Source organism: Paracoccidioides lutzii, assembly GCF_000150705.2.
Source record: "Paracoccidioides lutzii Pb01 unplaced genomic scaffold supercont2.55, whole genome shotgun sequence".
Lineage (NCBI taxonomy): Eukaryota > Fungi > Ascomycota > Eurotiomycetes > Onygenales > Ajellomycetaceae > Paracoccidioides > Paracoccidioides lutzii.
The window spans coordinates 18,707-32,055 of NW_015441001.1; the positions used below are offsets into that span (position 1 = coordinate 18,707).

The following is a 13,349-nucleotide window of genomic DNA, read 5'->3' on the forward strand; positions in this document are numbered from 1 at the left end:
ATTTCCTGCAAGGTGACTCTCAATATAGAATTGAGAGGTGGTATGATGGAATATTCTCCACAGGCGGCGGAAGAAGAAAGTGCATCAAACGCCTTAACCACTAGAAGATCGATGGCAATAGAGGAGAGATAGGGATTACCTGGCCTTGAATCACTTAATGACAACACCTTATTATTCAAAGCGTCAATGAAGACAATAGCTGTATTTACATCGTCGAAGCTGGCATAATCTTGTGGAGTGATTGTGATATTCGACTGCTTAGGATGAGTACCCTTTCAACATTCATATGAATACGTGCACACGTACACCATTTAACTTGGAGGCACCTAGGTAGGTAGGCAAATATTTGTTTTTGGCCGGGTATGAAATCTTCTTTTCTTACCCTGGACCCCTCTCGCATGAGGAAAGGCAATATTGGGCGTAGAATCGTAGGCGTAGAATCGTATGATTAACTAACATCTTGCGGAGAAGGGAAGCTAAAGTAGGTTCCGCCTATTCCCCCCAACTGGTTGCTGGCAAATTTTTCAATGCGCTTGAGGTCAAGATTTCTGGCAGCAACTTGATCAACATATTTTAAAAATGTAAGCAATACTGCGTATGGACCCTTGTTCAGAGCAACTATACCGTAATCTAAACGGTAAATACCAATACACGTACCCGTTCAATTCTGACGAATCAGTTGGGTGAGCCGCGTAATCGATTTCCAGATTTCCGGCCAGTAGTAACTAGCAATATTGGTATGAAGTTTCCGTTTGGTGAGGACGAGAGCATGCTTCTTTAAGAATGAATCTTCTTCTATTTAATCTCCAAAACGATGATATTAAGTATTTCCATTCTGTAGCTGTTAATAATGTTTGCTAAAATACCGTTTCAAGCCATGGGTCCATGGCTAAAATAAAATGTATGTAGTTACAGAGACCTAGAAACTACGGTACGAAGCACTGCTGGTCAAAATATAATTGCCCTTTTAGAAACATGGATAACCCAAGAAGCTATTTAAACCAGTTTTGGACGAGCAACACCAACCCCGATTGCGTGCGTCGAAATCCGGGTGCCTGATTGGATGTTTTCAAACGAGGTTTGTTCAAACTAGTTAGTCCTACTCTGTCATTAGCGGACTACGATGAACTCCGTAGTTACCTGCCTAATAGAGTATGGGTTCTGTATTTTTAGCTTTTTGGTGGTCCGGGTTTAAAAAAAAAAAAAAAAAAAAAAAAAAAAAAAAACATTGTAAAAATAATGTCGACGAAGCGTTCGGGGAACCAATCATAGATAGGTTCTGGTAGATAACCGTGACAAGGCCTTAGGCCAGAGAAGCGGAATATCGTTAGAGCGTTTAATTCATCAAACGTGAACGAGGGAAGATTGCGAATCTGAATTAGGCAGAATATATACGTTTATGTGGATGTAATGCGTGTACATATCGAGCCAAGAAAAGAAGCGCTAAGAAAGTGAACGTAGCAGACCATCTGTCGATGAACACAAAGAGAGAAACGACTCGGAGTAATGCACATTGAGGGTTAGCGGCGATATACACAGAAAGAGTGAATGCTTCTCGCAGTCAGCTATCAAGTACAATTAGAAAATAAAAAATATATAAAACCAGAGGGTTTGAAAGTTTTGTTTTCATACAACATATCCAATTAATAGCAATTATGTTTCTTCAGTATTATTATCAAGTGACTACGGAGTGGTACATAAGAGTAATTTAAAATATACATCTCAATATAAATTAATGGAAAAGATGGACAGATTTGGTTGGGTTAGAGAAGCAGAAACGAGCTTACTAATTTACTGATAGCCTTCAAGTTTTCCTCGCGACAGGTACGAGTGGCGACTGCAGCTGGCGACTGGCGACGGGCCAAATCAGAGAAAGATGATTACCTCATCCGTGGAGCGTGGAGCTGACGACGCCTGCCAAGCCGAGCTAGGCTTGAAGAGGTTAAGGGTCTGCCTTCCAAGGTGGCACCACGCAGGTGGATTCGTCACTGCCCACGCCATTACGACGCCAAAAGAAAGGAACAGAAGATACCAGCGACACCAGAGATACCACATACCCCCCGTGAACAACGTAGGTGATGAGGGAAAAGACATGGGCAAAAGGGAATGTTTGATGGTGATGGTGGTGGTAGTTAGTGGTGATTGATGATGATGAAAGGTTCTTATGAAGATGACTTGTGAGCGGTTAGCTATTCAAGAGGTGTTGCCGCGTCGATCCTAGCTGGAAAGGGATACCTCTAAAAGTAGCCGAGGTGTAGAAACTGCCCCCCGTAATACCTCGTATGTTACCATACCAGAGATACTATTACGCTGCACCTTCCTCCCTTCCATCAACCTCAACTCCAACCTTCCAACCATCTACACCATTACCATCATCTTCTTCCTTTGTCTTCCTCTTCCTCTCATTCCTCTTCTTCCTCTTCTTCTTCTTTAACCTCACCAACTCCATCACCCCCCCAACTCCACCATCGACGACTCCCCCGTCTTCGTCAACTGGCTTCTTTTCTCTCTGGGGCTGACTATACAACCACATTCTGTCCCTCCCAAAGTGTGTACCTATTCTCCCTTTGACACACCCACGCATCTACCAACTGCCAAGACAACCAACTCAGCTGTGCTGGGACTCCTTAAGACACTTGCGCAAGTTTTAAACCATAACTAACTGACTTGGACTGCCGTGGATTCTCTTTCCGCTCCAGTATCTCTCTCTTTGGCTTCTCCCCTCCGAATCAGCCCTTTTAGGGAGGAAATGAAAATCTTAACTATCACTGCGAACAACGACCGTCTTTCAATCGCATTGAACATATCCTCCATTGTATCCTCCGTTTGTTGACCATCAGTCTTCTGATCCACCAATCAATATTTTGGGCCTGATTCTCGACATTTTCTGATTCTCCTTCTCTACCCGCTTTAACTTCGCCCATCGTACATCTCTGTCGTATCAATCCCAACTGCATCTAAAAACCTCCCCACCTTCGTCTCCAATACTAGGAGCATACCCTGAACCTCCTCTCTTCCTGGTGGTGCTGACAGCCGCTGCCAAGCACTGCCAGCCTACTGTCCTGCCATGACTGATCGTCCTCATCGTTCAGGAGCCCGGGCTTCCCGCCCACCTCGTCCTTCTGCCTCGTCCTCTAAAGCTTATGATGCCTCGCAACTCACAAGACAGTTCGAGCAATTGTTGCGGACCCGCCGTCTGAACTCCTTGCAGGAACGCTCCCGCTCCAGAACTGCTTCTCCTTCTCCAGCTCCCTCCCACAGACTCATGCATAACTATCAATCTTACTCACAACGAACTCATCCGCAACCACAATCATCACAACAACAAGAACAACAACAACCCTCACAATCACCCTCGCAGCCACCATCATACTCTCTTCGAAGTCTCCCTCTTGTCCCAGCCCCTCCTCAAGACCCAACCTCCTTCAAATTCCGCAATCTGCTCCATGTCTTGTCCGTCACACCAACCAAATATGAAAACCCGGGCTTGCTCGATGAAGCCCTGGCTGTAATCCCTTTGGATAGGCTGTATGCTGAAGCAGAGGAGGAGTGTCAAATATTACAGGCTGAGGCTGCCAGTATGGGTGAGAATGTGAAACCCCAGTGGGGTTACCAAGATTGTGTCATCAAGGCCCTGCTAAGGTATGTTTTATTCAACATTTTCCTCGTTTATATTCAATTTTAATATCAATTATTTTAACTTAAAACACCTTGTAGGTGGTTCAAACGTTCCTTCTTCCAATTCGTCAATAACCCCCCTTGCTCCATCTGCTACAGCCCTACCATCGCCCAAGGGATGACCCCTCCTACCCCTGACGAAACTGCTCGCGGCGCAACTCGAGTTGAACTTTATCGATGCTCAGATCCAGGTTGTGGAGCAAATGAGAGATTCCCCCGCTATTCAGATGTTTGGGCCCTGTTGCAGTCACGACGGGGACGGGTGGGTGAATGGGCCAACTGCTTTTCGATGTTGTGCAGGGCTGTGGGTGGTCGAGTCAGATGGGTCTGGAATTCTGAGGACTACGTGTGGACTGAAGTGTATTCGGAACATCAAAAGAGGTGGATTCACGTCGATGCTTGCGAAGAGGCCTGGGATAACCCCCGGCTATATACTGAAGGTATGTTCCATTTTCGTGGGCTCCTTAAATTAAATTAGTAGCCGTAATTAATCGCAATTTTTTTTTTATTTTTTTATTTATTTATTTTGCTGCAGGGTGGAATCGCAAAATGGCATATTGTATTGCATTCTCAATCGACGGCGCAACAGACGTTACACGACGATATGTTCGCAACCCAGTAAAACACGGCATGTCCCGTACACGTGCTCCCGAGGAGGTTCTACTCTGGGTCATCCATGAAATACGACGAATGCGACGGGATAATCTTTCCAAAGAGGAGCGTCGACGATTGATGAAGGAGGATGAGCGGGAGGAGCGGGAACTTCGTGGATACATGGCTCAGGCGATTGCGATGGAAATCAACAACTTGTTCCCCAATGAACAGCTTAATACCAACACCAGCAACAACGGCAACAGCGCATCGTCTGATGAAACAAAGATTCCCGTAGCGTCCCGGAATGGAACAGTGGAATGGGTAAATCCTACCGCCAGCCAGACTGGGCAGCCCAATCCTGATCGACCGAATCAGGGTCGATAGCGAAACTACTGGCCACTACTACCCCCTTCTGCCTATGGCAGACGTCCATGCCTGGAACGATCCTAACTATAGTCGAATGTCAACCCCACCAACCATGACGACGAACGACCACGCCTTTAACGAACCCTCCGAGTCTCTCCCTTTTGAAACCACCCTATGAATTCACCGATACGCCTCCCACTCAACACTTAAAAGAAGATAACGGCGTTCTTTCCACCTCTACTTTTTTATCCTCAAAGGTGATAGGTGTCCTATTTATCAACCATGACGTTCTTCGACTATCCTGCGTTTTCGTTTTGTCACTGCTAGACGCATTGATACATCCATTAAACTCCGCACTAACATTTACACTTCCAAACTGAATGTTACTACATGTGCTCTCTCATTCCCTATCTCATTTAGGTATCATAACCCAGAAGAAGGTATTCGGTCAAAGTCTACCAGCATTTGTTTGTTTTAATGCCGTTATCTATTAGCCACATTTTTATCTATTGTGTTTTAACCAGCTTCTTTTTATTATTAGCACAACCCACCTGTTTACCTGTGTTCTTGCATTTTCATTCCGAACAAAAAGGGTTTAATTCCCAGCGTCCGCATAATATTTTCTACATATTCTTAAAAAATAGGCTGCTTTATCCTCGTTTTATATCTACACCCGCATCCATCCGGTCCAATTATATCAGCCCGACGCTACATTTTTTCTTGATATTTTCTATTTTAATATTATATCCTACCAGGCCTGATGTCATTGATCTATTTTATGTTTTCATTCTCAATTCTTCATTTTCTAGTTTATGGTTTTGATGTTTTAAACTCGTTTTCTTTTGTTTATCATGTCAATCATATTATATTACCTTCATATTTTCATATTGAAATAGGGTACAATGGCGCAGAAAGAATATATTACTTTTTTCTTGATATTTTTTAATATTTTTCTATTTTATTTATTTTTTATTATTTTTAACAATTTTTTTACATTATATTTATAAGATATTTTTAAAATTTGAAATATTTTTATATAATTTTATTAATTTTTTTATTATTTTTTTATTAAAGAAAATATTTAAAATATTTTTATATAAATAATTATAATAAAATAAAATTTTAATTAATTTTTTTATAAATATAATTAAAATATATTATAAAATTATATTTTTATATTAAAAAAATAAAATATTTAATTATTTAATATTTATAATAAAATTTTTATATTTTTTTTATTATCAAAAATATTATTAAATAAATTTAAAATATAATAAATTATTATAAAAGAAAAAATAAATATATAAAGTTAAAAATTTATATAAATTAATATAAAATTAAATTTTAAAATAAAATTTAAAATATTAACTTTTTATATTATTTAAAAATAATTTTTATTTAAAACTAAAATTTATTAAATTAATAATTAAATATTAATTAAATATAATATATTAAAAAATATATTATTTTAATTATAAAATTTTTTAAATTTATAGCTATAATTTAAATATAAATAAAATATTTATCCTCACTCACTGATGTAACTGTACATGAGATTACATATAAAAAATAGCTTGTAGCTAGGTATCAGTGCATAATTTGACTGGAAAACCTATATTGTTGAAAAATCAGTCATTTTCTCCATATAATCATTTCTGCCTGCTTACTGCATCTTCTAATATCTGTCATCATAGAGTGTATCTAGTCACTTCAAGCAGCTTGATCAGCCTGTCTGCCATGTTCTCAGAGAATGAGACATAATCAATCAAAATCTTATTCTTGTAGACAAGATTCCAAAGAGTATGGAAGCAGATCTCTATATGCTTAGAACAGTGTGAAATAGCCTCACTTTTAATCAGTTCAATTGCTAATTTATTATCTGTCTGAATTGTATACATCAGCTTATTGATCAGTGATTCAATCAGATCATCATTATCATCAAGATTATTGAGCTGAAATAGCATGAAGCCAGCATTCTTCAGTAATTTCTGAAGGCAGACAAGCTCATAGACAGCCTCTGAGGATGTGATATATTCAGTCTTGATAGATGATTTTGAAATGTCTGTCTGCTTGCTGCTTCACTAAGCAACAGAACTCCCTGTCATATACATGACATATTCAGTGATGAAGTGAGAATCTGAATCACAGTTCACTCAATCAGCATCAGCAAGCATCACAGATTCTATATTCATATCTTTTCAGTAGAACACATCTATGTCAGGTGTGCTTTGTAGATATCTAAGAATTTGCTTGAATGCTGTTCAATTCTTTGAGATAGAGTGAGAGCTGAATCTCTCTAGAAAGTCAGCAGCAAAGCTTATATCAGAGTGTGTATTGACAGTAAGATATTGCAAAGAGTCAATCTCTGATTGATAGAAATATAATGTAAATTCCACTGTATAAGCAATTGATTCTTCATTATCACTCATGAAATCAACATTCTTCTCCATAGAGAAAGATGTTGGATGACAGTCATTCATTGAGAATTTCTCAAGCAGGTTCTTTATGAACAGTGACTGGGACAGTGATAATGATTCAGCATCCTGATCAATCTTCATACTCAAATACTGATTCAAATTGCTCACATTCTTGATCTCATAATTAGTGGTGATCTGGGCTTTTGTCCACTCAATATCTAATATATTCAGGCTATATAGGTGAACATCATCTATGTAGATGATTATATAGACCTTGTGGACATCATTTATGAAAAAACCAGCATCATGAGAACTGATGTGGAAGTCTCTTTTCAATAGCATTTTTCACAGCTTCTTATATCATAATAGTGCTGCTTGCTTTAGATCATATAGTCTCTGCATCAATTCATATACCAGATCACCACATCCCTCATGGAACCTGGTGGATTGATGCATATATATATGTTCATTGGCAGGAAGCCAGGCATTTAAGAATGCTGTAACCATGTCAATCTGCAGAATGTGCCATTCTCAGGATATTGAGATTGTCATAAGTGCTTAGGAGATGAAAGTCAATACAACTGGCACAAATGTCTTTGAATAGTTGACACTCTTTTCTTGATAATTGCTGCAGACTACTCAGTGAGTCTTATATCAATCAATTCTACTCACATTATTAATCTTTTTGTCAAACACTCATTGATCATATAGAATCATCATATCTGAGGTCCTTTCAACTAGCTACCATGCATCAATCTACTTAAAACAGTTAATCTTCTTAATGCAGACATGAAAGTAATATTTTCAATCTGCAAACATCTGAGCTCAGGTGAGGTTCTTCAGAACTGGCAAGCTGATGATCTCAGGGTCTGCAGGAACATCAGTTGAATTGTCAGTGAAATCTCTCACTGAGGTCTCTCTCACTGAAGTAATATTCTTAGTGAGCATTGAAGAATTCTTCATCTCTAAAGTGGACTCTGAGAGAGCAGTAGTGTTCTGCATCAAAAATGTTGAAATTCATGCAGTAATCTCATAGTCTATTCATCAATTATTTGTAGAGTGTAGAAATACTGAGGGGACAGATAGAGACTTCTTATTCATCATGAAATCATCTGTTGATAAATCATGTTGAGTGAAGAGAATTGCAACCACAGCCACACAGATAGCAGAAGACAGATTCTTGGCATCTTGCTCAGATAAGGCCAAAAGATTCATCAAATGAAGATCTTCTTGAAATATCATGTCTTTTGATGTGTAAAGGTGACTGTTAGAAGGATTGACCAATCTATAATTAGTAAAATCATCATAGTCTGTAAATATAAGCTTCTGCAATTGCAAGATCATCTTCATATTCAGCTTGAGCACTATTTTTAAATAAGCCTTGCACTCTCATCAGTGAATTCCATGTGTGGAGGACAGAGCCCTGAGTCAAGCTTCATATGAAGTAATTGACTTTGAATCTGAATTCTCTACACTGTTATAGAGCTTGACTGATATTAGCATAAGATTAAGCATTTTGGTCACTGCAATTACTGTCTCACCTCACATCTGGGGGGAGGCAGAGGAATCTATTAATAATGTTCAAGCTTTTTCAATAATCAGGTCAATAGAATGTTCAGACACATCATGTTGCTGCAGATTATAAGGTAGGATTGATTCTCATTTAATACCCTCACTCATCATATAGGCAGCTGCTGTGTTTGAATTCAACTCACCATGGTCAGAGTGAATAATCACAACATTATGATTGAGCAGATTCTTCATAAATTAATTGAAGGTCTGTATATATTTTATAGTCTTATTGCAGCACTTCAATAGAAAGGTTCATCACATTCATATGATATCATCAGTGATCATCATCATGAGCTTCTTACCTGCATAGAATGGTGTATCTTCTTCATTATCAAGTGTTTCTTCATCTCTGAATAGGTTCACCCAGATCTTAAGATCTTTGCAGGTGACACAGTGTAGAGGAGCATTTTTATAACTTGCACATTTATGCTTGACTTTAATATATATGATGCAAAATGAGAGCTTCTTTGAGCTGATGATGACAATTTCAAAACAGAGCTCCTGCAACATTTTAATTAGATTCTTCTCATCAATATGACTCAACTGCTGATGCCACTCATCAATCAGTAGCTGCTTCAGCATAATGACAGATAAGCAGGTTGATGAGGACAAAATGAAGATATTAGTATCTGAATCCTTCAGGTTAATTAGCTGCTCCATGTCATTGTGATTGAAAAGACTTAGTGATGCAGTGTTCAGATCATAATCTGTTGAAATCACCCTGGGCTTCAGAACTGTCAAGTATGCCAGTGATCCAAGCTCCAAATCATTCATAATACCTCTGAACATAGAAGAGATGTCAGATAAGATGTATATATTATTGAAATTCAAAATCATGTAGAAGATGTTGTTTTCTGTAGATGCTATTATCTCAAAGTAATTTCCAGTGTTCACTTGCAGATCACAGTGAATATAGTCCTGGTGCTCCAATAGACCAGTGAATATGAGATTGACAGATAAGCCTGGCATCAAATAGACATGGTCAAATTCAATTAATCTTTCCTTGACTGGAATGGAGATGATCTCAATTTCTTGAACCTTCAAGATAGTCTTATTGACCACTTGAATCATAGGACTGCTAACCTCTATTATTTGAGAAAATCATGATTGATCACATGCAATATGACATCCAGCCTCACTGTCTCATATGATGAGTGAGTTGATGATTGATTCAGCAGAGTATGCAGACACCTCAATGACCTGCACTAGATTTGTCATTTGAAATGTCTCAGAGCTGTCATTTGCAGTTAACAGGGTCTTCTTGCCCTCACTACTCTTCTTATTGTTATATTTTTCTATTCTCACTGTGTTGGTGATCCTTCATTCTTCAGAAGTGCTATCTGAATTGACTGCTCAGCAGAGCCCACCATGATGATGCTCACATTCCAGGCAGATTGAGAGGTCAGACTTTGAATGTCTATTCATTCAATAGTCTTCACATCCCCTGGGTCAGCCCTCACAGGCTGAATTATTTTGGATGTTGCTATTATTATTGGAACCCACAGCTGTGTTTTCAGCCTGAGTCACATTGACTGAAGAATTAGCTACCTGGACAGGCTTCTTGATCTCTTTGAGGAGATTCAATCAAGAGTGTATTTCCTCCATGGTTGAATGAACATCCAACATGACAGACTTCAATTTGAACTCTTGTACCTCCTCAATTTTCTTTTGCATGTAGTTTCATCATATATTGAGAAGTGCAGAATAGAACACATGGAATACCATATTATTTGACAGTAAGATATCAAGTATTTCCAATTTCATAGTAATGTCATTGAACTTATTGAAAAATATGTATATATTGATGACTTGGATACCACTCATTAATGTAAACACCAGGACTGCTTCCCTGCAGAGCTGTGTTCTCAGGATGAAGAACTTCTTCTCAATCACACATCAAAGAGAATAAATGATTTTGCCCTCATCATACTTATTAAAACAGAGCCTAATGCTGGCTGTCAATGCATTTGAAATGAATATATAAAGCCAGCAATTTTTGATCTCTCAAAAAGAAGCCTATTTGAGGTTCTCATCAGGGCTTTTGACTTGCTTGTCCTCCAATATAACTCAGCATTGAGCATCAATTAGCTTGGCCTTCATATTTGTATGCCAGAAGAGGTAATTCAAAGATCTGATCAGAGCATTCAGCTTGATGACATATTTAGTATTCTGTTTGAACTGGCTGATTGCCTTGCCAATGCAGCTATCTGAGTTATAGAGGTTATATTGCATTCAGAACCTCAAGTTCAGATCTCATGCTGACATTCAATCTACTGATGAATTTGCAGGCATTGCAGTCTTGTCATTCTGAGCACAGAGCCTCTTCAATTGAAGTTGAAGCTGCAATTCTTTGCACCTCTCTTTTTGAAGTTATAAATCAATCTTTTGATGTTCAAGAGCCAATCTCCTCAGTTGCAATTCTTCAGAGTTGATTGTTGATGATGGGTTAGAAGTTGCTGCAGACATCTTCACCCCATCTTCTGAAGGAGTTGGGTTAGCATATTCAACATGATGTAGGCGGACCAGGCTCACTGTGGTAAAAGCTGTAATCAGCCTGACTTGCTGATTGAGTGTTCTGGGAAGTCCAATATTGAAACTTCTGAATGCCCCTGAGGGGGTTAGTGAGCTCAGAACCCTCTGATCATTTTCAGATTGATCAGATTGACTGAATTGACTTGATCATGACTATGAGTGAGTCATCATATGTTTCATCATGTTGTATTAATCTTCTTTATAACAGAGTAATCTTATTCAGTGAGATTCTTGTCTATAAGCTTGATTGAGCAGATTGACATGTTGTTGTGTGATCAGTTACTGAAAAATTAGCAAGTTGCAGATTTTTCTTTCACTCACTAAGTGAATGAATTGAACACAGAAAAAATAATAATAATATAAAAGTGTATCAAATCAATCAATTGATATAAAATAAGATAATATTATATTGAATGAAGTGAGCAGTGATTAATATATGCTATATTTGACAAGAATTCTCTAAATTGACAGTTATTTATGCAAAATGAGTCTCATAACCTGTCAAGGATAGATTCTCTCATTCATTATGAGGTGATCACTAGCTATATGAAAGTTATATACAGTGCAGATTACGTAAGAAGGCGGATAGACCTGACAGATAGATTATCATTTACTTTATCTACTAGATAGTTAATTTTTTTTTTTAAGCTTTCAATTATTTACTTAATTATTTTGAAAATTTTATTTTTATTAAATTCACAGCATAAAATTGTTAAATTAAATAATATAATTTCTTTAGATTTTATGCTGAATATCATATTAATTATTATCAAATTTTAATTATTTAATTTAATATTAAAGCTTCTCATAAAAGATACAGCTCATAAAAGATACAGCTTGCTATAATTTTCTCAATCTTTTACTTATTTTTATTTTATATGTTAATTGATTTTAGTATCTCATTTAATTATTCTGATAAAAAATTATTTACATCTTTTCATAACTTATTAGAAAAGAATATTAAATGAATTTTTATATTTTTTAATAGTCTTAATCTATAGTTATTATTAATTCTTTTAATAATATTAAAAAAGTTATTATTTTACTTCATAAATTTCCTTTTGAAGTGTTAAATTCTATAATTTTTAAGTAATAGTAAGATCTTATCATTCATTATAAAGTTTAGTTTATAACAATACTTATTAATTTATAATTTTATAATTTTTATATTTTTTTATATTGTCAACTATCAGCTTTTAGATTTTTTTTTATTTGAATAATATGCTATCAAACATCTTTTCATTTTAGCTTTTTCTCTCTAAATAGTGTTTTTAGTAATAACTTTTAATTAATGAATATTTGAGATTTATATTCATAAGTAGTTAGAAAGAATGTTATTTTAGTTAATTTATTTATCAAAGCTTTAGCTACATGATTCATTAATGATAATCACTTCTCTCAATTGTTTTGATAATAGTTTATATATAAATAGAGTTTAATTATCAGATACTGATTGACAATCTCAGTCGGATCTATGAGAACACTAAGATAAATGAACTAAGTGTCAAAAGAAAGTATAAAAAGCTCTATAACTAAGATTGTAAGAGAGTAAATATATAGATGCTGCAAGTGCTATTAAGGAAAAAAATAGTAATGAATGAAATATATATGTAGAATTAAATTGTAGCTAATTACTGAATCTCTCAAAGAAACTTTGAGAATTTAGAATGTTTATATATATGAATGAGTAATAATAGATTTTATCTCTAATCTTTTATAAAATGAGAAATTAGAAATACAGTGATCTGAATCTTCATAAAGTATTGATTTTATTCTTCAGAAAGTGCTAATGCTAAAGAACTGATTTTTGAAAAGTGCTGATTGATGCTGATTTTGAATGCTGAATTCTGAGATGATGCTAATTCTTTAGAAGATACTAATTCTAAAATGCTTTAATAAGTAATATGAAGATAAGTGCTTTAATAAGCAAGTGTGATAAGTAGTGTGAGAATCTAAAGAATCTGATTTTAAAGTGCTTTGATAAGCAGTATGATAGATAGTGTGAGGACAAGAAGCTAGTATAAAGAGTTTTGACATCACAGTTACCTTTGTCATAACTTCAGCTAGGCGCAGGTGAACTGATATTTAATTGTCAACTAGATAAGCTATTTGAGCAAATATTAAGATGATTTCTAAAAAATAAGTTTGAAGAAGGCTCTGTTTATATAGCTCTTTTTCTCTAACATTATT

The 13,349-nt window shown here is 36.3% G+C and overlaps 2 protein-coding genes across 2 annotated transcripts; one reads left to right on the plus strand and one right to left on the minus strand.

Moving 5' to 3' along the window:
- Positions 1 to 1,653: 1,653 nt before the first annotated feature.
- Positions 1,654 to 2,814, minus strand: PAAG_08943 (hypothetical protein; the record flags this gene model as incomplete). Its single annotated transcript, XM_015846676.1, has 7 exons — positions 1,654 to 1,683; positions 1,885 to 1,988; positions 2,058 to 2,174; positions 2,236 to 2,261; positions 2,310 to 2,475; positions 2,557 to 2,584; positions 2,668 to 2,814. 7 exons carry the CDS (start codon positions 2,812 to 2,814, stop codon positions 1,654 to 1,656), a joined length of 618 nt encoding a protein of 205 aa, XP_015701597.1.
- Positions 2,815 to 3,067: 253 nt separating this feature from the next.
- Positions 3,068 to 4,656, plus strand: PAAG_08944 (peptidase (PNG1); the record flags this gene model as incomplete). Its single annotated transcript, XM_002789097.2, has 3 exons — positions 3,068 to 3,642; positions 3,718 to 4,118; positions 4,214 to 4,656. The coding sequence occupies 3 exons, from the start codon at positions 3,068 to 3,070 to the stop codon at positions 4,654 to 4,656; spliced, it is 1,419 nt and encodes a 472-aa protein (XP_002789143.2).
- Between the last annotated feature and the right edge of the window lie 8,693 nt (positions 4,657 to 13,349).